Source organism: Drosophila takahashii, chromosome 2R (assembly GCF_030179915.1).
Source record: "Drosophila takahashii strain IR98-3 E-12201 chromosome 2R, DtakHiC1v2, whole genome shotgun sequence".
Classification (NCBI taxonomy): Eukaryota; Metazoa; Arthropoda; class Insecta; order Diptera; family Drosophilidae; genus Drosophila; species Drosophila takahashii.
This window is the reverse complement of record NC_091679.1, coordinates 6154850-6176254: the sequence shown is the minus strand read 5'-3', so window position 1 is coordinate 6176254 and position 21405 is coordinate 6154850. Positions and strand designations below refer to the sequence as shown.

The window sequence follows — 21405 nt, the reverse complement described above, 5'->3', positions numbered from 1 at the left end:
ATCCAGGTGGTGAATGTTTGACGTTTCGTTAAATTGTTCTTCAGGAGCTGAGATTAGCGATGATCCAATAAGGAAGTGAGCTGGAGACACCGCTTCTCCATCGTTTGGATCGGCTGACGCTGGAGTGATTGGTCGCGAATTGAGTATCGCTTCTATCTCCGTGAGGATTGTTTGTAGCTCCTCGTACGTTAAGTTGGCTTCGGCCATGTTTTTCACCAGCAAAGTTTTAGCGGACTTAACCGCGGCTTCCCACAGACCCCCGAAGTGGGGCGCACGGGGTTGGATGAAGCAGAACTCGAACCCTTTAGTTGCGCTGTATTGCCGTAGCTGGCTGATCGCTTCATTGCTCAAGAATGACTGTTTAAATTCAGATAGCTTAGCCGATGCTCCCACGAAATTAGTACCATTGTAGCAGTACACTCGCTTTGGCAGTCCTCGACGGGACACGAACCTTCGGAGGCACAGCAAGAATGCGTTCGAGGAGAGATCTGAAACTGGTTCGATATGTACGGCTTGCGACGAAAAACATATGAATATGGCTACGTATGTTTTGTATGGGGCTCTGCTGCGGATTCGATACGACGTCATGAATGGTCCGCAGAAGTCAACTCCGGTGACAAGAAACGGTCTTTGGCAGCGCAAGCGGTCTGCGGGTAGGGAACCCATGATTTGAGTCATCAACTTCGGTTTGTAATGGAAGCAATGCGTACATGAGCGTACGACCTTTCGAGCTAACTCCCTTGCGTTTGGTATCCATATCCGTTCACGTAAGAGAGAAAGGAGCACCTTGGCTCCTGCGTGGAGATTCGATTTGTGTAGAAACTCGACATACAATTTGGCACCAAAGCTGGGAATTTAGCGACGTAAGGCATCTCTCCGTTGGCTAATCGCCCACCGACCCGAATTACGATTATCGAGTTATAGTGTGAGTCTACTTGAATTTCCTCTAAAAACGGACATAGACGCTGCAACCTGTCTTTAACACGCTGTTGTTTCTTTAGAAGAGAGATTTCATTGTGATATACTGATTGCTGTATGTGTTCAATTACCCGCCAAAAAACTACGTTACGCTCTGGCGCTGAGATGTGTACTACTTCTTCTTTGTTTATGGCCCTGTTAGCTGGAACTTTATTAAAGCAGCGAAATACGAATGCAATAGTTCGCATAGCTCGGTGATAAGACGATGAGTTCTCGAAGATTTGGTCGATGACTGATGCTTCCTGCAGATTTGCTGCGCTCTGGCAGGTTTTCCTTAGCTTTGTGGCCGAGGACGGAGGTGATTGTGACTGGGAGGGCTCTCCTTTTATGTAAAGACTGATCGCCCTTGCCCGCACTTCCGGAACCGATTGAGTGGGCTCGACATGGCGTGGCCAAAGAGCATTATCTTCCTTCAAAAATTGAGGCCCTTGAAACCAGATAGTTTTATGTAACTCTGTAGCGCAGGAACCTCTCGACACTATATCAGCTGGGTTCTGTGCTGAGGGCACGTGTTGCCTCGTCGGTAGCTTGCTGGAGCTCTGAGATGCGATTTCCTACAAAGCAGTTCAGCTGAGAAGAATGCATTTTTAGCCATTGTAGGACTATCTTGGAGTCAGTCCAAAAGTAGACCTTTCCGATGTATGGCGCTATCTTCTGAGCTATTTTTTTGTACGTACGATAGAGCAAAACTGCAGCGCATAACTCCAATTTCGGAAGCGTTTATACCTTGATTGGCTCTACGCGAGATTTGGCTATTAGCAGATTGACTTCGATTCCTTGGATCGTCTTAGCTCGTATGTAAATGCAGCATCCATACGCGCGTTTCGACGCGTCGGCGAAGCCGTGCAATTCGCTATCGTGGGTGAGTGACGTGTGCACAAATCTTGGAATGCATAGATTCGAGGTATTCTTAAGTTCTCCCTGAAGAGATTCCCAGGTTAGCCGTAAATTGCCTTCTAAGGGTTCGTCCCAATCTAATTTTAAAAGAGTTAGATTTTGTAGGAACATTTTACAACGTATTACAATTGGACTGATCAACCCTAAAGAATCTAAAACCCGTGCAATGGTTGAGAGAACTGTTCTTCGAGTCTGTAGTTCGTTGACGAAAGCCTCGTGGTGAAAGCCGAACGTATCCTGAAGGGGCTTCCACGCTAATCCGAGGGCTTTAACGGTATCTGGCTCGTCGAGTTGAATCTTAAACACAGATTGGAGTCCGTCTACCAAGCTAGTTGAGTTGCTGTGAAATTTCGTTAATACGAGGCCCGCTCTTTCCAGCATATCGGTTAGCTGACGCCTTTTTATATCTAGTAGGACAAGGTCGTCAGCACCGATGAGTACGTCGTCCACGTATAGATCGGATTTGAGTACGCTAGCTCCGATCGGAAACTCACTTGCAAATGCGTCGGCGATATACGCCAAGCTGCGAATAGCTAGGAATGGGGCGGCTGACAGCCCGTATGTGACCGTCTTGAGTTGGTAGATTTGCAGTTTTTCGGAGTCACCTTTCCAAAGAATTAATTGATACTTCCTGTCTCGTTCATCCACTACGAATTGTCTGTACATCTTACTTATGTCGCCAGATAAGACATATTTGTGTAGTCGGAATGAAAGTATAGTGGTAACGAGATCCTGTTGGATTGTAGGACCCGTCATCAAGATGTCGTTCAGTGATTGGCCATTTGACGACTTGGCCGAAGCGTCAAAGACGACGCGGAGCTTTGTCGAGCTGCTTTGCGGTCTTAAAACGCAATGATGCGGAATAAAGAAGTGTTGATGATTCCAGTCTATGTCCTCAAGCCGAGACATGTGCCCTTGGTCGATGTATTCCTGCATGAATTGATGATATTGACTCTTTAACTTGGGGTTGCGCAAGAGTTTGCGTTCGAGCATGTTGAAGCGTTTTAATGCCATTTTGAAAGAAGATCCGAGGGTGGGATGTCCTTCCTTGAATGGTAGACGTACTTGGACACGTCCTTCGGTATTCCACTGGACGTTGGTTACGAAATGATCTTCGCACGCTTGTTCCTCAGCAGAGAAGATTGATGGTGTCGTGTGGTACTCTTCTATTTCCCAGAAGCGATGTACCATGTCCTCGATTGAACTGTCGGATCTCGTTAAAAGACACTGATAGGTTGGCTGCCCTTTTGATGAATTCAAATGACCGCCGACGATCCACCCAAACTCCGTGTTGAGTAGACTAGGCAAATGTTGACCTAGCGATTGTTTTTCTCATAGAATAGCTTCAAAAAATCCTTCGGTGCTTATTAGGACGTCGATTTTGTTCGGTTCGAAGAATCTGGGGTCTGCAAGCACGATTCCCTCGGGAAGCTTCCATGTGGAGGCGTCGATATATTCCCGGGGTTGCCTTGAACAGATCCGCTTAATGACTCCGAATTCGGATGACCATTGGAAATTTGAAATTCGAGATTTGAGTGTGGCGAAGACATTGTAATGAATTGGTTCACAAGCTTCCGATATCCCGCTGAAAGCCTGAGAAACCCGCGCTTTTTGGAGGTTTAATCGCTTGGCGGTTTCCTCGGTGATTAAATTGACCTCGGAGCAAGAATCTACTAGAGCTCGAACTAGCTGATAATTGCCGGTCACGTCCTTGATCTGTATGACAGCTGTTGGTAAAACTCCCTGCTTAGATGCTCGCGTTAACAGGGCGACGTTTGAATTAAGCTGTACAGACTCTTGGTTGTGTTGGATTGCGGCGATACGTTGGTCCTGAGGATTTTCCGTGGATGAGAATGACGTTGTTGTGGCACTTCTTGCAACGCGACTTCGATTTGCAATCCTTCAGAATGTGATTTGGCCTTAGGCAGTTTAGGCACAGGCGTGCGCGTTTTGCAAAGCTGGTGCGCTCGTTTGGGTGGCACTCGTTGAAAGCTGTGCAACTAGAGATGTAGTGAGATGAACCCTTGCAATAAACGCAGGTTGCGTTAACGGTCATAAATGCCTTCGATTTGCGTGGTTGCTTCGATGATGATAGCCTGGGTATGTCGGTTCCACCTACGGGGTGATCCCTTTCGCGTGCTTCAAGATATTGACAACGGCGAGTTAGAAAGGCGCAGCAATCGTCCCAAGATGGTAATTGATCGTAACTCTGCTTTTCTTGGTACTGCATTTTTGTCTCTGGATCCAGTTTGCTTAGCATCAGATGAATTATGATTGCATCCATTACGTTTGCTGCTGATCCAAGTGAGAGTACTGACGATCGAATTGCGGATATCGTATCGACGACATTTAGAAGTTTGGCTGCATTGGCATTTTCGATTTTTGGAACTGCAAATAAATTTGAAATGTAGTCCAGGAAAATTAAAACGTCGTTATCGTATCGCTGCTTCAACCGCTCCTTTGCCTTCGAGTAGTTTTCCTCGGTAATCTGGAATGACTGCACTACTTCAAGAGCTGGCCCAGTTAAGCAATTGAGCAGGTATGTAAACTTGTCGATGTTCGAGAGGCCACCATCCGTTTCCACGAGATTAGAGAATGCACCAGCGAAACGTTTGTAGTTTGCGTATTTTCCGTCGAATCTCGGCATCTTCAGATTTGGCAGACGATTGTGATGCATGACTGACGAATTGAGTGAATTGTTCAATGTCGTGTCTCCTGAAATGCTTGTCCGACGTTTCCTTGATATTGCGGCCAACAGCGTTGTTTTAATTTCCACGAACAGCTCATCCAAACTGTTTCGTTCGGTGTCGGCACTGTGTAGATTCTCAATTTGGCCTTGAGTCGTGGAAATTTGACGAAAGTGCCCTTCTAGTACTTGAAGATAACATTCTAAAGCTGGCACGTTTAAAGTCTCCTTCTCCTGGTCGAGTTTGTTCTTCAAATTGGTCATGTTTCGCGTAATCGTAGTCCGTTGATGCCTGAGGGATATTAATTTGCTGGTGTTGACTTCGCTTCCAGCGGCAGCATCGGCTGGATCGACCATTTTGCGGCAAATCTGGTATAACTTCTATCTCTTAAAAATAAAATGCTAAATGGAGCTAGTTAAATTTGGCCTACCAAATGAACACTACAACTACAGCAAATAACAATGAATCTCGATAACAACTTTTGCGGACAGAATATTTGGTTGCGTAATAATGATTTATTGCAGAAAATGACATTGAGGTTATGTTCTCTCGCTTACGGTGACTCACTGCAATCCCATGATTGTGTGAGTTGGATGGAGCACCAGTCCACGTGGATGATCCGCCTTGTATATGAACTGGGAGTGTTGCCACGATCGTCTTCTGGATGTTTCTCCAATGCCTTTGGTGTGGCCTAAGATGAGCGCGCTGGTTGGCTTGTGTTGCGGCGCTTTTGCCTGAACTTCGCTGCGAGACGCCTTTGTGGTCTGGTGGAAATTAATAGCGTGGCCTGTACAACACCAACAACTTGACACTGTCGGACGGATCGCACGTCCTGTCACGGTCGCCAAGTAATGTTCAGACCTTTCTCTGAGTAAATCAGCCGAATTTCTTCGGGTACGGGGCTGGAATTGATTGCACCGACAGTGACCGGTTGTTGTAAAGTAAAAGCCGTTTTCGTCCACGTTTTTGCGCTTCAGTTATAATTTCACGTTCTTTTCTTCTCTCTCTTATACACACACTAAAAATTAGCGAAAAAGCCTCCTTCCAGGCGGGTCTTCAAAGTGACCGTACACAATTATAAAAATATACTAAATCTGTTAACATTCCAAGAAATAACATTGGAGACGATGAATTCAATTATGTTAGGAATTGGGCTCCAACATATGGCATACCCGCAAATAACTGCATTTAAATTTCTTGTAGATTCAGCATCCTTAACCAAGTCCCGAATATTTTCAAATTTGGCTAACCTAATGTGACGTCACGCGGCCCCATATGTTTGTATGTATGTTCAATTTAAGTGTGACCGCGCAAGGGGAAAATGAAAATACCACAGCCAAAAAAAATCGATTATATCGCAAATCTTAAGTAAACGTTAAATTTTAAAATATCGGTAGACCTTACAGAAATCCCATTAAGCTGAATTTTACAGTCGAAATTTTCCTTAAAATTGCTTCTGTTTTTTTAAATGCAAAAGACCGATCAGCAAACTATTTATTAGTTTTCAAATGTTGAGTTATCGACAAACTTTGGATTTGTAAAAAACAAAAACAAACAATGATTTGCTCTGTGCTATGCACAAAATAAATATATACAAAAATGCGTATTTTACACACACAGCCATTAGATACATATGTATATGCGTGTGTACGTTTGTGTGTGTGCATTGCAGCTGACTAAGGAATTGAGATTCGCTCAAATTCCAATTCAAGATAATACTGATATCCTTTTGCTAACAGAATATTTAATTTACATTTCCACAACATCTAAACTACTATAAAATTCGACCCCTAAAAAACGGTCAGTAGCAAATTCCACCCAGAACGGATTGACCTAAAAATCTAGAAAAATCACAGTAATTACTAAAATAATTAGGAGCCGCGTAAGGGGTACTTTTTAGAAAAAAAAAACGACCCCTAAGTGCCCCAAAATTCGATTTGTTTTTTTTTTTTAAATTCTTTCTTTTGCCATTTCTCTGTTATAAATGTTGTTAAAGTGGTTTAAAAATGTGATGTTCATAATCTTATGGCATACCCGCAAATAACTGCATTTAAATTTCTTGGAGATTCAGCATCCTTAACCAAGTCCCCAATATTTTCAAATTTGGCTAACCTAATGTGACGTCACGCGGCCCCATATGTTTGTATGTATGTCCTGCTGGCGCATGTATGTATGTGCATATGTATGTCCTGCTGTCGCAATTTAAGTGTGACCGCGCAAGGGGAAAATGAAAATACCACAGCCAAAAAAATCGATTATATCGCAAATCTTAAGTAAACGATAAATTTTAAAATATCGGTAGACCTTACAGAAATCCCATTAAGCTAAATTTTACAGTCGAAATTTTCCTTAAAATAGCTTCTGTTTTTTAAAATGCAAAAGACCGATCAGCAAACTATTTATTAGTTTTCAAATCTTGAGTTATCGACAAACTTTGGATTTGTAAAAAACAAAAACAAACAATGATTTGCTCTGCTATGTACACACACACGCACAAAATAAATATATACAAAAATGCGTATTTTCCAATTCAAGATAATACTGATATCCTTTTGCTAAAAGAATATTTCATTTACATTTCCACAACATACTTACATAAGACATTTTGTAACCGATTTTTGTGAACTAAAATTCGAATTGCATTGATAATATTAAAAGAAGATTAAATATTCAAACCAATTGATTCTCTTGCTCTTTATTACACGTGCTCATATTGTTTAAACAAATTCAAATGTTTAAACAATTTGATTCACGGCTTCCCCGCCCACCTGCCTTCTCTATTATTAATATAATTCTAATCAAGGTGAAAAATTAATGTGAAAACAAAAATACTGAAACAAAATATCAATGATAAAATGCAGTAATTTGGAATTGCCTTTCTTGTTGTCTTTTCCTAAATTAGTCAAATACATAAACCAAAACATTGCTCCGCATATTTGTTTCCCTTATAATAGTTGTCTACTGTGGATACCTTTCAAAAACCCCCCGGTAGCAAATTCGCCAAGAGTATTTGGTTTGTAATAGTTTAAATAAATAGTTTAAAAATTGCATCTTTAAAAAACAAAAAACAGAAATAGAAAATAGAAATAGAAAATGTACAACGAGGTAGCAAGGCCAATATCAACAGGATTTGTTTTAAGGGACCGATGAAATAAAAATAAGCCTAAAATTATCCTATCTCTGGCATTCATTTTTTTAAAATAAGAATTGAAGACATTAATTTTTTTTTAACTGTCGAAGGATAATCATCCCATCACATTTTGAAGCGGTTGTAACATTTCAAGGCGAACTTAAATTAAAAATATTCCCTCAAATTTTTTAAATCTTAATCAAAATTATTATATTGGTTGTTGGAGAGCTATGTAAAACTTTTAGCAATTTTTTTTAAGAATACAAGTTTTTTTCCAGAGTTAAACGCTAATCGATTTGGAATTGAATTACATACTTAACGCGGCGTGATAATCCATATTTTGGCAGTTTTTGGCTTTGTTTTCGATAAAGTTCTGCTTTGAAATTCATATTTTTGCTCTCTTAATTCATACAAAAAAATGCATAAATTTATCTGGGCAAGAGCGGGACAGCAATAGTCAAAACTCTCAGAAATTGCAAAAGAGTTTAATATTTTTAACATGTAAATTTAATCAAATTCGTATCCTATCTATTTTTTCTTAAAGAAATTGTTTTTCAAATAATGTTCCTAGGCTTTAATGGCAATGGATTGGGAATTTAATTACATGCTCAACGCAGTATGACATTCTATATTTAAATAATATGTTTTGGACAAAATACTAATGTTTTGAATGAAATTAGTGTAAGGATTTGTGTCGAAAAAAAAATCTGTTTGGTTCTGTTTTGTCCATCTGTTAACTTATGCAAACAATCCATAATAATTTTAAAAAGATTTAAAAAAGACACATGTTTTTTTAAGTAGTTTTCAAAGGACAAAATATTTTTGTTTTTACGGATATCAAGGGAAAAAGTTCTGATCAAATCTTTTCTCGGCTTATAGAACAAAAATTAGGAATTTTTTAAATTTAAAATAAGTACCAAAGATAAAGCAATGCTTAATTTTCAATTTTAATTTCCGCAGGCGAAGCTGCGGGCTACAGACCCTGCTAGTTTTTTATATAATTCTGAATTTCGAATAAAATTTTTTCAAAATCGGACGACTATATCATATAGCTGCCATAGGAACGATCGGAAAATTAATGGGAATATAATAGGAAATAAATTATTGCTTCGTTGGTTTTTATTGTATTCTCTTTTACTCTAGGATATAACTCTTTTCAAATATTTTCGAATTTCGATTTTAATTTTATCAAAATCGAACTACTATATCATATAGCTGCCATTAAAACGAACGCAAAATTAATGAGAAATAATAGGAAAATTAACATTTTTGCGATTTGTAAATTAATAGGAATTATCTACAAGGGTATATAAGCTTCGGCTGGCCGAAGCTAGCTTCCTTTCTTGTTTTACATTATTTTTTCTATGGCAAATTAAAATTGAAATTCGGAAATATTTAAAAAGAGTCATATCCTAGAGTAGAAGAAAATACAATAAAAACCAAAGAAGCTAAAATTAATTAATTTTCCGATCGTTCCTATGGCACCTATATAATACAGTCGTCCGATTTTTATACCCGTTACTCGTAGAGTAAAAGGGTATAATGTATTCGTGCAAAAGTAGAAGGAGAAGGAAGCGTTTCCGACCCTATAAAGTATATATATTCTTGATCAGGGGCACTAGCCGAGTAGATCTAGCCATGACCGTCTGTCCGTCTGTCCGTCTGTATGAACGCTAAGATCTCAGAAACTACAAAAGCTAGAAGGTTGAGATTTCCCACACATATTCTTTGGCTTCCTACGCAGCGCAAATTTATTTTAGCCGAGCGCCACGCCCCCTCTAACGCCCACAATCGCCCACTAACGATTTTAAAATGGGTCCTTCGCCCACATCTTTAAAGATTTTCGAGAAGTATAAATGCAATTTTGTTGTGTATATTTATACCTATCGAAATGTAGAAGACATTTTTGAAATCGGACCATTCATTAAAAAGTTATACGCAATCAAAATTTATATATCTATCTCCCTCGCACTCCCTTTGGCTGAGTTACGATTATTAGTCGGGACATCAACCCGAGTACGCCGTTCGCATTCCCTTTAGCTGAGTGACGGGTATTAGATAGTCGGGACACCAACCCGACTATAGCGTTCTCTCTTGTTTAAATATTTAATTCGAAATTCAGAAATATTTAAAAAATAATATTCCCAGAGTAGAAGGTAATATTTTAAAAAACACCGAAGCTAGAATTTTTTTAACTTTTTTTTTTCTATCCTTCCTATGGGAGCTGTAAGATATAGTTGTCCGATCCGGTCGGTTCCGACTTATATACTACATGCAATAGAAAGAAGACTTTTGGGAAAGTTTTAGCCCGATTGTTTTAGAACTGAGGGACTAGTTTGCATAGAAACGGACATACTTGTACGGACGAACGGACAGACAGACGTGGTTAGGTACTTTATAAGCTCAAAAACTTATCCTTTACTGCGTACGCATGATAATTTAAATGAATATTTATTTAAAGGTATCAACTGTTAAAGGAAAATATCCCAAACATTTTATAACTCAATGGGAACGATATAACAATGAAAAAGGATCTGAGAATGACCATCCTGGACTTTTTGAAGAAAATCAACTTTTCGTAGTCTTAGAATTAAATTTTGCAGGATGTGACATGTCCAATTTTATATTTATAAATTCGGAACAGTCATATTACGCATTGCAACAGGTAACTCTTATTTTTTATAATTTAAAAAAAGTTTTAATTACATTTGTATCTTTTTAGATTATTCTAGCCTTGGCAATTGGCGAAGAAGAATATCAATTTGAGCACAGGGATCTCCATTGGGGAAACATATTGATTGAATCCACAGCTCAAAAACGCATATGTTTTAAATTTCAAAACAGTGAACTGAATGTGCTTTCGAAAGGAGTAAAGATAACTATTATTGACTATACTCTTTCAAGAATAACCATTAATGACTTCTGCTATTATAATGATCTCTCAAATGATGATGAACTTTTTCAGGCAACAGGAGACTATCAATATGATATCTACCGAATGATGAGAAATGAACTAAAGTAAGTATGACGCTATGTGCGTCCTCATCTCTAACGATTATAAAACGAAAGACCGATTTTTAAGGGGATACGACCACAGCCCAAACCGTAAGAGCTAGGGCAGACAAATATTTTCACAGTATTCCATTGGGGGCGTAGGCGCCCACTAAGGTCCGACATGTCCCGCCAGTGGCCCAAAACAGCTCCAACATCCATATTCGGAGCAAAAAATCATTAGATGTACTTAAGCTTAACTTCTAAAATGGTTGGAATTTCGAAATTTTAATTTTTCAGAATTTTAGGTCTTGAAAGGGCAAGGGAAAGGGAAAGGGAAAAATCTAAAAGAAATTTCGGTATCCCCCATAATTTAAAAAATCTAAACCGCTGCTCCGATCGAGATGATTTTTCGGTCAATGGTTATTCTATGGCCCAAATGCTTAAGTTTAATTTTTCAATTTTATAACATTTTTTTAAAGTATTTTTAACGAATTTCGAGAAATTTTTAGCAAACGAATTTATTTAGATTTTCTAAGTTATTGCGTAGCATTTTGTGGGAGCCTGCCGAGAGAGCGAAACACAGAGAGCGGAACGCAAGAGAGCGACTGCCGAGAAAGCAACAGCCAAGAAAACTGACGAGGGGGAGGGGTAGTGCTGTGCGGAAGGGGGAGGTAAAAAGGGCCATTTAAGTTAAAATTTGTTTTGAATTTTAAAAACTTCAACTGCTGTTCCGATCAATATGATTTTCGATCAATAGTCAGTCCTGTGGATCAAATGCTTAGGTATTATTTTTCAAAAAATATTTTTCATTTTGTAGCAGAAGTAAGAGCCTTATTTAATTTCCACCATGGAAAAAGATAAAAAATTACTACAAATTCTGTAAACAAAGCCAAAATGTTTTTAAGTTTATTATTAGTCTTAAGACTCGAACTTTTGACCAAATACGTAAGGGAGTGTAGGGTAAGGTGACAAACGATTCGTTTTTTAAATACAACTTTTCCAAAAAGCAATATTTTTTAAAAGTGTAAAAGCAGAAAGTTGCTTATATATACTGGGCATATTTCTGTAAAAGTACGATTTAAAATTCCAACGGAGCTAAGTCCTACAGCGTTTGGCGTGAACCATTCTTTTTTTTTGCACTTTCAAAAGTTGTAGGGTAAGGTGACAAACGATTCGTTTTTTAATGTAACTTCCCCAAAAATAGATATTTTTTAAAAGTGTATAAGCAGAAAGTTGCTTACATCTACTGAGCATATTTTTTTTTAAAGTACGATTCGAAATTCCAATGTAGCAAAATCCCACAGCGTTTGGCGTCAACCATTCTTTTTACAGAAAAAAAATATTTAATTTACGGAAAAGGGTTTTTGGATACGGAAAGGAAAGAAGTAATAAGATAATGGCCAAACTTACTGAAAAAAATTGGTCAAAGTGCCATTTTTTTTTAAATTAAACTAAACTGACGGCACATCTAATAACAATACAAAACAACAATAAAACTGCAGCATTCAATGTTATATGGTAATATTAAAGTTTTTTTTACATAAAATCAACGATTACAATTAAAATTCTTGAATAAGAAAAGTTCGTCACCATACCCTACAAAAAGTTCGTCACAATACCCTACCAGGTACATTTGGAGTAAAAACGGTGTCACTCTCAAACGGATCAACCAAAAAAATCGTCAAGTACCAAACACTTTTGATCAAAGCATGCAAATAACTGTTAACCGTTTTTTTCCTTACGCTCTACTCCCGAGAACAACCGAAAAATAGCATGCCCCTCGTTCTCTCTCTGCGCAGCACACTTCGTTTCCTTTCGTTTTGGTTTTCGGTTGAGCCTTTTACGTTGAGCTGTTCGTGAGACGCTCTGTTACGAACCTCGTTCAATGAGAGATACGAATGTCGCTCGCACAGGGAGACCTATTAAAAGACCGATTGACTGAAAAAGTCATCGCAAAAAGTCTTTTCACTAATACAACTATACAATGTATTCCCTTTGAAAGTACGTGCGAGTGAAAGGGAGAGCAATATCGCCCAAGCACGTTAACGTTAACACATGCGCAAAAGACTTTTTGAAACGTCGTTCAGGAGCAATCGGTCTGTAAGCGAGCCGAGCAAAAGAAAGTCGAAAAAACTGCTCGTCGGCTGAGTGCGAGCAAAATTTCTGTACGAACAATTCAATCGGTTGCTCTCTCATTGTTTGCTCAAAGTCTCAGAGAAAAACAGTTATTTGGGGACCGCACGAATCGGTCAACAGTTATTTGCGAGCTATGCTTTTGATTAAGATCCCATTTATACAAGCATATATTTATCTGATTTTGTTTTCCACCCATCTTCGCTCTGGCACTACTGAAACACAAATAAATTCAATAAGTTTGTTACTTTGCGCACCACCTTTTTAGAAAAAACAAGAGAGAACGCTATAGTCGGGTGCCTCGACTATCAGATACCCTTTACGCAGCTAAAGGGAGTGCGAAGGAGATGGAGATAAAAACTTTGATCCGCTGTAACTTTTTAACGAATGGTCCGATTTAAAAAATTTCTTCTACATTTCGATAAACACAATAAAACTTCATTTTTACTTTTCCGAAATAGTGAAATTTTTCAAATTGTGTATAAGCGATTGTGGGCGTTAGATGGGCGTGGCACCCTTTTAAAAGAAACTTGCGCTGCGTAGGAACTCTTAGAATCTGCATGCAAAATGTCAATCTTCTAGCTTTTATAGTTTCCGAGATCTCAGCGTTCATACGGACGGATAGACAGACGACATGGCTATATCGACTCGGCTCCTCGGCTCCCTGATTAAGAATATATATACTTTATAGGGTCGGAAATGCTTCTAGCTGTTACATACTTTTGCACGAAGACAATATACCCTTTTACTCTACGAGTAACGGGTATAATTACCTCATGAACAAATTACGGGACTTCTTACTAATATTACTGTAAATACATTGTCGACACGATAAGAGGAGACGACTACATTTATTCGGAATTTTTGTCGTGACGTCATATGTGAGATTCGGCGAGTTCGACCCATTACCCTACACTCCCCTACAAATGTACTTATGCATATTTGGATATGTTTTGATTTGTGCAATACATGTACAATCTCAAAAGATTGTAAAACGAAAGACCGATTTTTAAGGGGATACGACCACAGCCCAAACCGTAAGAGCTAGAGCAGCCAAATTTTTCCGTAGTATTCCATTGGGGCGTAGGCGCCCACTAAGGTCCGACATGTCCACCCAGTGGCACCAAACAGCTCCAACATCCATATTTTGAGCAAAGCTTAACTTCTAAAGTGGTTGGAATTTCAAAATTTCTTTTCGTTTTAAAAAATCTAAACCGCTGCTCCGATCAAGATAATGTTTGGATCATTAGTTATTCTATGGCCCTAATGCTTAAGTTTAATTTTTCAAGTTTCTACAATTTTTTAAAGTATTTTTAATGAATTTATTTAGATTTTCTAAGTTATTGCGAAGCATTTTGTGGGAGCCTGCCGAGAGAGCGAAATCCAGAGAGCGGATCGCAAGAGAGCGACGGCCGAGAGAGCAACAGCCAAGAAAACTGACGAGGGGGAGGGTTAGTGCTGTGCGGAAGGGGGTATGCTTAGGTATTATTTTTCAAAAAATATTTTTCATTTTGTAGTAGAAGTAAGAGCCTTTGTTCAGTCCCACGGTACATAGTTTATCCACACAGCTGATAGCCCTGCCAACTGACTACGAAGGTCAAGACATCTGGCAACTCTACAGTACGAGAAGGAACACGAGCTTCAGCGACCAGACCAACAGCATTCTTGTCTTTTCCATTGCGAAATATTAAATACTAAATATTAAAGTAAAATCATGAACCAAAGTGAAGTGTAACCGTTATAACCTAATGAATTAAAGATTGAATTGTTATATTTGAACTTCAGTCGTTTTTAACTAATCCCAAGAGCCCCTCTTACTATGACAGCCGTGTATATTAATTTCGGCACGGCGTCACAATCGAACAGAAGATAAAAAATTACTACAAATTCTGTACACAAAGCCAAAATGTTTCCAAGTTAATTATTAGTCTTAAGACTCGAACTTTTGACCAAATACGTAAAAATGTACTTATGTATATTTGGATATGTTTTGATTTGTACAATACAATACATACACACAATGTGTGTTTATGTTTCTACTTGAAAGTAGATAATGTGCTTAAATACAAATAAAATTATTCAATTACTTTCAGCCAATGCAAAATTTGACGAGCTTAAAATTAATAATTATCAGTCAAATGTGGAATCAGAAAACAATAAGTTTATTCGCTTCTTTTGTATGTACAAATAATTTCGTTTTATTCAAAACAACAAACTTTAAAACAAAAAATTACTAATAACAAACAAGTATACATATTTGTGCGCAAATTAAAATTGCATTGATAACATTGTAACTGATAGGAAGTATAAAAATTCACTACTTTTACTTAGATCACATTCATTTATTATATACATAGTTCTGCCAGTAGCCTTCCGATTCTCTCTCTAGAAGGATCTTCTACATAGGTTGCTTACACAAAGGTTTTTAAAAAACGCGTAAATAAGATATAAGAAAGTCCTGACAACCTAATTTCCTAACTACAAACTAATTTTAAGCGAAGGAAGTCGCTCCGGGTATAGCTAGTACAGTATATGAGTTTTTCAGACAGTTACTTTCAAATATCAACAATTAACAATAGTGTGCCGTTTGAAATGTAAAGAGTTGCACTGTTTGCAATTACAAAGACTGTGAAATATAAAGAGTTGCACTGTCTGCCTATTTTACCAAGGATTTTTTCCAGAAATGGCTTGTTCGGTTTCTTTGGACGGCAACTTTGAAATGATACACGAGTTAAAAACCGTCTTTTAATTAGTTAATTTGTTTTAAAAATTTCACAGTTGTTCGGGTTGTACTACAAGATTTCAGCACTATATTGTCTCCATAAAACGTATAAAAGCAAAGCACTATGGGCAAATATTCAGTCTTTGAGGCATAAACTCCAGTTTTAAAGATACAAATCTAAAATTTTTGTTATATACTTTTAAGGCTAAGATGTAATTTCGGTTTTTGTTGCTTTTTGAATCGGACCACAGCTTCATCCTACGCCCACGCCGCATATATACATTTGAAGGCAAGGATTTAAAGAAAATGTTATTTGTGTTGGTAACTGTAATACAATTTCTGTTTTTGTTAAATTTTGAATTGGACCAAGTCTCCATCAACCGCCCACGCCGCATATTTACTTTTAAAGGCAAGGACCTAAAAAAAAAGTATTTGTTAATAAATATAGAAATAGAAGCACCATGCAAAAGCAATGGCATCGAATTTTCTTTTTCTTTCGCCAATTGAGATGCCATTTTACGCTTTAATCGTGGTCCTGCCTCATTATAAGTTAGGCATTTGCGACCAGGTTTGTCGCTTGGCAAGCCCTTTTCCAAAAATGAAATTTTCATGTTCGACGAAAGCCACAGGAAATTTTTTTCCTTGAATCGGTCTATTATTGTATGACATTTTGGCAAATTACGACTAAGAAAGGCAACAATCTGCTTAATTTTCATTTTGACTATTGTGTGCTGACTATCGCTTAATTCGATTCCGTTCATAGTTTGCACATGTCTGTACCTTTAGAAGTGTATAACTTACAAACTAACGAAATGTAGCTATTTTTAACTTTTTCCCGCTAAAGTAGCGGCTTTTTCCAAAAGTCGTACAACAAAAGATTCCTATATGGAACTCTTAAGTGCAAATTTACTGATTCCATGACCCTAAAATACAGTTCGGATACCCTCACACAAAATTCAATACTCAGGGAGCGTTAGTTGTTCGAGCTGGCAAAAGTGGCTATTTTCGTATAAAAATAACTTTTAAACGTGACTTTTTACAGTAATGTGTTATATACCAAAATTTAAGGAATCTCAAGGGCTATACAGTTTAAAGTTTTCAAGAAAATCGTTAGTGCCGTTTTTGAACAAAATAAAAAAAAGCTAAAAAAAAAGTTTTAAAAAATTGTCTTTTGTTCATATCGTTTTAACTATTACATTTACACAAATTCCTAATAGAAGGCGTTTATAGAATTTAAAAATACCTTTCAAACGAGATGCTGCACAAGTCTGTAGCTTTAGTAGTATAGAAGTTTTCCGAATTTTAGCTATTTTTGGGGAGAGAGCGGTGAAAGTGTAAAAGTGAAAATTTAGAAATTTGGATCTGTTGGGGCCGGTGGGGATAATTGGCTCCTCGCACTACGTTTATTGTATTTCTACTGAAAAATGAAAATTTCTACAAAAACTTCTGATATCAAATAAAAACACCTCTTAAATTTAAAATTGTTAAAAAAATGTTATTTCCAAAAGTAGAAGGTTAAAATCGTCAGATTTTAATAAAATTAAATTCGAAATTCAGAATTATTAAAAAATGTTATTTCCAAAAGTAGAAGGTTATATGCCAAAAAACGTGGAAATTAGAATTGTTTTTGATTATTTTTCCGATCTTTCCTTATGGGAGCTATAAGATATTAGTTGTCCGATCCGGCCGGTACCAACCTCTATACTACTTGCAACAGAAAGACTTTTGAGAAAGTATCCTCCCTATAGCTTAAAAACTGAGAGACTAGTTTGCGTAGAAACGGATGGACAGACGGACGAACAGACGGACAAGAATATATAAAAAAATGCCTCACGTTCGAATTTTTTTGCCCATAGTGCAATGGAAAAAATTAGCTTAGTTCCGCGGACGTTTGGAGGGCAACTTTAAAATGGCACACCACTCGACATTTTTGTCGAGATTTTACGATATCAATAGCATTCTTTTAATTGTTTAATTTCCACATTTTTAAAGTTTGTCGAATTGTAGCTCAAAAATACCCAATGCAGACTATTAATTTTTTTGGCAAAGTTAAAGGGCGATATTGTAGTTGTAATTTAAAACGTATGTAAGCTAAATTGGTTAGGCGCAAAAATCTTTAAAAAACAAAAAATTAAGCTAGTTTCGGACAGCCGAAGCGTATATACCCTTGCAGATACTTCCTCTTAATTTAAAAATCTAAAAATTGTTAAATTTCCTATTGTTTCTTATTAATTTTCCGATCGTTCCTAAGGCAGCTATATGATACAGTAGTTCGATTTTGATCACTATGGACGGTAGTCCATTTTTACCTCTGACGATCACTAGTTTTTTACCTCGTTTAGAGGTGTTTTTATTTGATATCAGAAGTTTTTGTTTGTTTACTTTTGCTCTCATAGGTGCTAATATAAAATTTAAATTTAAATTGGTCATAAATCATAATTTTTAAACTATTGTATTTTAACGAATTCAGTTAAAAAGGCGTTGAAGTATTTCAAAATACCTTTTAAACGGGGTATAGCACATGTCTGTACCTTTAGAAGTGTATAACTTACAAACTAACGAAATGTAGCTATTTTTAACTTTTTCCCGCTAAAGTAGCGGCTTTTTCCAAAAGTCGTACAACAAAAGATTCCTATATGGAACTCTTAAGTGCAAATTTACTGATTCCATGACCCTAAAATACAGTTCGGATACCCTCACACAAAATTCAATACTCAGGGAGCGTTAGTTGTTCGAGCTGGCAAAAGTGGCTATTTTCGTATAAAAATAACTTTTAAACGTGACTTTTTACAGTAATGTGTTATATACCAAAATTTAAGGAATCTCAAGGGCTATACAGTTTAAAGTTTTCAAGAAAATCGTTAGTGCCGTTTTTGAACAAAATAAAAAAAAGCTAAAAAAAAAGTTTTAAAAAATTGTCTTTTGTTCATATCGTTTTAACTATTACATTTACACAAATTCCTAATAGAAGGCGTTTATAGAATTTAAAAATACCTTTCAAACGAGATGCTGCACAAGTCTGTAGCTTTAGTAGTATAGAAGTTTTCCGAATTTTAGCTATTTTTGGGGAGAGAGCGGTGAAAGTGTAAAAGTGAAAATTTAGAAATTTGGATCTGTTGGGGCCGGTGGGGATAATTGGCTCCTCGCACTACGTTTATTGTATTTCTACTGAAAAATGAAAATTTCTACAAAAACTTCTGATATCAAATAAAAACACCTCTTAAATTTAAAATTGTTAAAAAAATGTTATTTCCAAAAGTAGAAGGTTAAAATCGTCAGATTTTAATAAAATTAAATTCGAAATTCAGAATTATTAAAAAATGTTATTTCCAAAAGTAGAAGGTTATATGCCAAAAAACGTGGAAATTAGAATTGTTTTTGATTATTTTTCCGATCTTTCCTTATGGGAGCTATAAGATATTAGTTGTCCGATCCGGCCGGTACCAACCTCTACACTACTTGCAACAGAAAGACTTTTGAGAAAGTATCCTCCCTATAGCTTAAAAACTGAGAGACTAGTTTGGGTAGAAACGGATGGACAGACGGACGAACAGACGGACAAGAATATATATATTACATGGGCTCGGAAACGTCTCCTTCACTGCAAGGGTATAAAAACACAATGCAACCACACAATTTTTCTTTAAGATTGCCATACTCGTAAATTCGGAAGCATATTTCTCTATTCGGCATGCCGAAAGTTTCTTAGTTTATCGTTATTATACACATTAATTTTTATCTTTTTTTATAGGAACAACTGGACATGTTATTCTCCAAAAACAAATATCCTATGGCTGTCCTATGTTATTGTCAAAATAATGGGAAGCGTAAAATATAAAAGTATTAATACAAAGGTCCACAAACTCCACATTGATAAGTTAAAAGAATTACAAAGCATTATATTGACATTTGAAAGTGCCTCACATTGTGCCAAGTATTTGTTCAATTTGACTTAATTTTGTATTCGTTTTAATAAATAAAAAAGATTTTAAGCAATATTATCTCATGAATTTTAACAAAAACCATGTTAATATAGAGGTTATTAAACAGTTATGAAATGAAGGATGCAATTTTTCATATTGGGAGTTTCTCAAGTTCCGGCCAACATTTTTCGAACAGATAAAGTCGATGCTAAGGGATTTTGGCTTCTCGAGCCTTTGCTAACTGGTTACAAACAAGATAGGAAGTTAGCTTCGGCCAGCCGAAGTTTATATACCGTTGCAGGTAAGCCTACTTAAAATGTTGTTTTTACATTGTCAAAAATCAAAACGCTTACTTTCTACAAAGGTTCAATAGTTTTTCTATTATTTTTTTTGATTATTCCTATGGGAGCCATAAGATATAGTGGTCCAATCCGGCTCGTTCCGACATATGTACTACCTGCAATAGAAAGAAGACTTTTGGGAAAGTTTCATAGCGATAGCTTTAAAACTGAGGGACTAGTTCGCATAGAAACGGACAGACTGACAGACGGACAGACGGACATGGCTAGATGGACTCGGCTATTGATGCTGATCAAGAATATATATACTTTATGTGGTCGAAAACGTCTCCTTCACTGCGTTGCAAACATCTGACTGAAATTATAATACCCTCTGCAGGGGTATAATGAAGTGGACTGTATTAATGTTTATATAAAGGTTTTGAGGTTTTTAATTAATAATAAGCGGTTTTACAATAGGTTTTAAGCGGGTTGCGATTAGCGAGCGGTTGCGGGTGCAATTCAACTATACGACTGCCGAAAAAAACGTGCAGAAAGATAATGCAAAAAAAACGCATGATATTCCAATAATAATGCAGATCGACTGCAGTTTAGGCTATGCGTGTGAGCTTAAATCTTTTAGAATGCAAAACAATAATGTGCATTTAACTAGGTGCGATATGTCGTGTGTCCTTTTCCAGTTGGGGAAAGAAAAAGTCTTCTAACATGCCGCGATAGCAGACACAATTAACGGCCCAATGATGCCACCCGACCACATACCGCACAAAACAGTCACTCAAAGTGGATGCATTGGCTTCCCCAAGACGACGTGTGGATTTTCTGAACCCCAAATGCGACAGTTTTGCTTATTAACATAACCACCGAGGTGGAAATGGGCATCATCAGAAAACACAAAGACGAGTCGACCCATGTCTGTCTGTCTGTCTATCGGGAGAAAACTTTCCTAAAAGTCTTCTTTCTATTGCAGTTAGTATATAAGTCGGAACCGGAAACGGATCGGACAACTATATCTTATGGCTCGCATAGAAAGGATCTGAAAAATAATTCTTAATTTAATAGGAATAATCTGAAATGGTATTTAAGCTTCGGCTGGCCGAAGTTAGCTTCCTTTCTTGTTTTAAAATTACCTCACATGTGTTTTCTCAATGTGCAATGTTTAATGATTTTAAAATGTATGTTAGTCGTCCGTTAATAATAGCTCTGAAAATTGAAATTCCATACTTTTATTCTAATTATCTACCATCGCTGATTCAAAATTTTTAAAAATCGCTGGGGGCCGTTTTTCATTGGTAAGCCTGCTGTGCCCTTTGTTATGGTTATAAATGAAGTGGACTGTATTAATTGTTTAGTCGTAACTTGTTTATAAAAACAAGAGAGAACGCTATAGTCGGGTTCGTGTCCCGACTATCTAATACCCGTCACTCTGTACTCGGGTTGGTGTACCGACTTATAATCGTAACTCAGCTAAAGGGAGTGCGAGGAAGATAGATATAGAAATTTTGATTGCGTATAACTTTTTAATGAATGGTCCGATTTGAAAAATGTCTAAATATGCATAACAAAATTGCATTTATACTTCTCGGAAATCTTTAAAGGTATGGGCGCCAGACACATTTTAAAATCGTTAGTGGGCGATTGTGGG

The 21405-nt window shown here is 37.2% G+C and overlaps 1 protein-coding gene across 2 annotated transcripts in view; it reads left to right on the top strand.

Annotated features, from left to right (window-relative positions):
* Window positions 1-19542, top strand: part of Haspin (haspin) — a 93818-nt gene extending 74276 nt beyond the window's left edge. The window contains exons 3-6 of one of the 2 annotated variants that reach the window (XM_070213089.1): window positions 10154-10357; window positions 10415-10561; window positions 10658-10710; window positions 19293-19542. In XM_070213089.1, the coding sequence (XP_070069190.1) occupies window positions 10154-10357; window positions 10415-10561; window positions 10658-10710; window positions 19293-19497 (609 nt within the window). In that variant the 3' untranslated portion in view covers window positions 19498-19542. Of the gene's footprint in view, window positions 1-10153; window positions 10358-10414; window positions 10711-19292 lie in introns of both variants that reach the window. The other variant, XM_070213088.1, reaches the window with a different exon arrangement.
* Window positions 19543-21405: the final 1863 nt, after the last annotated feature.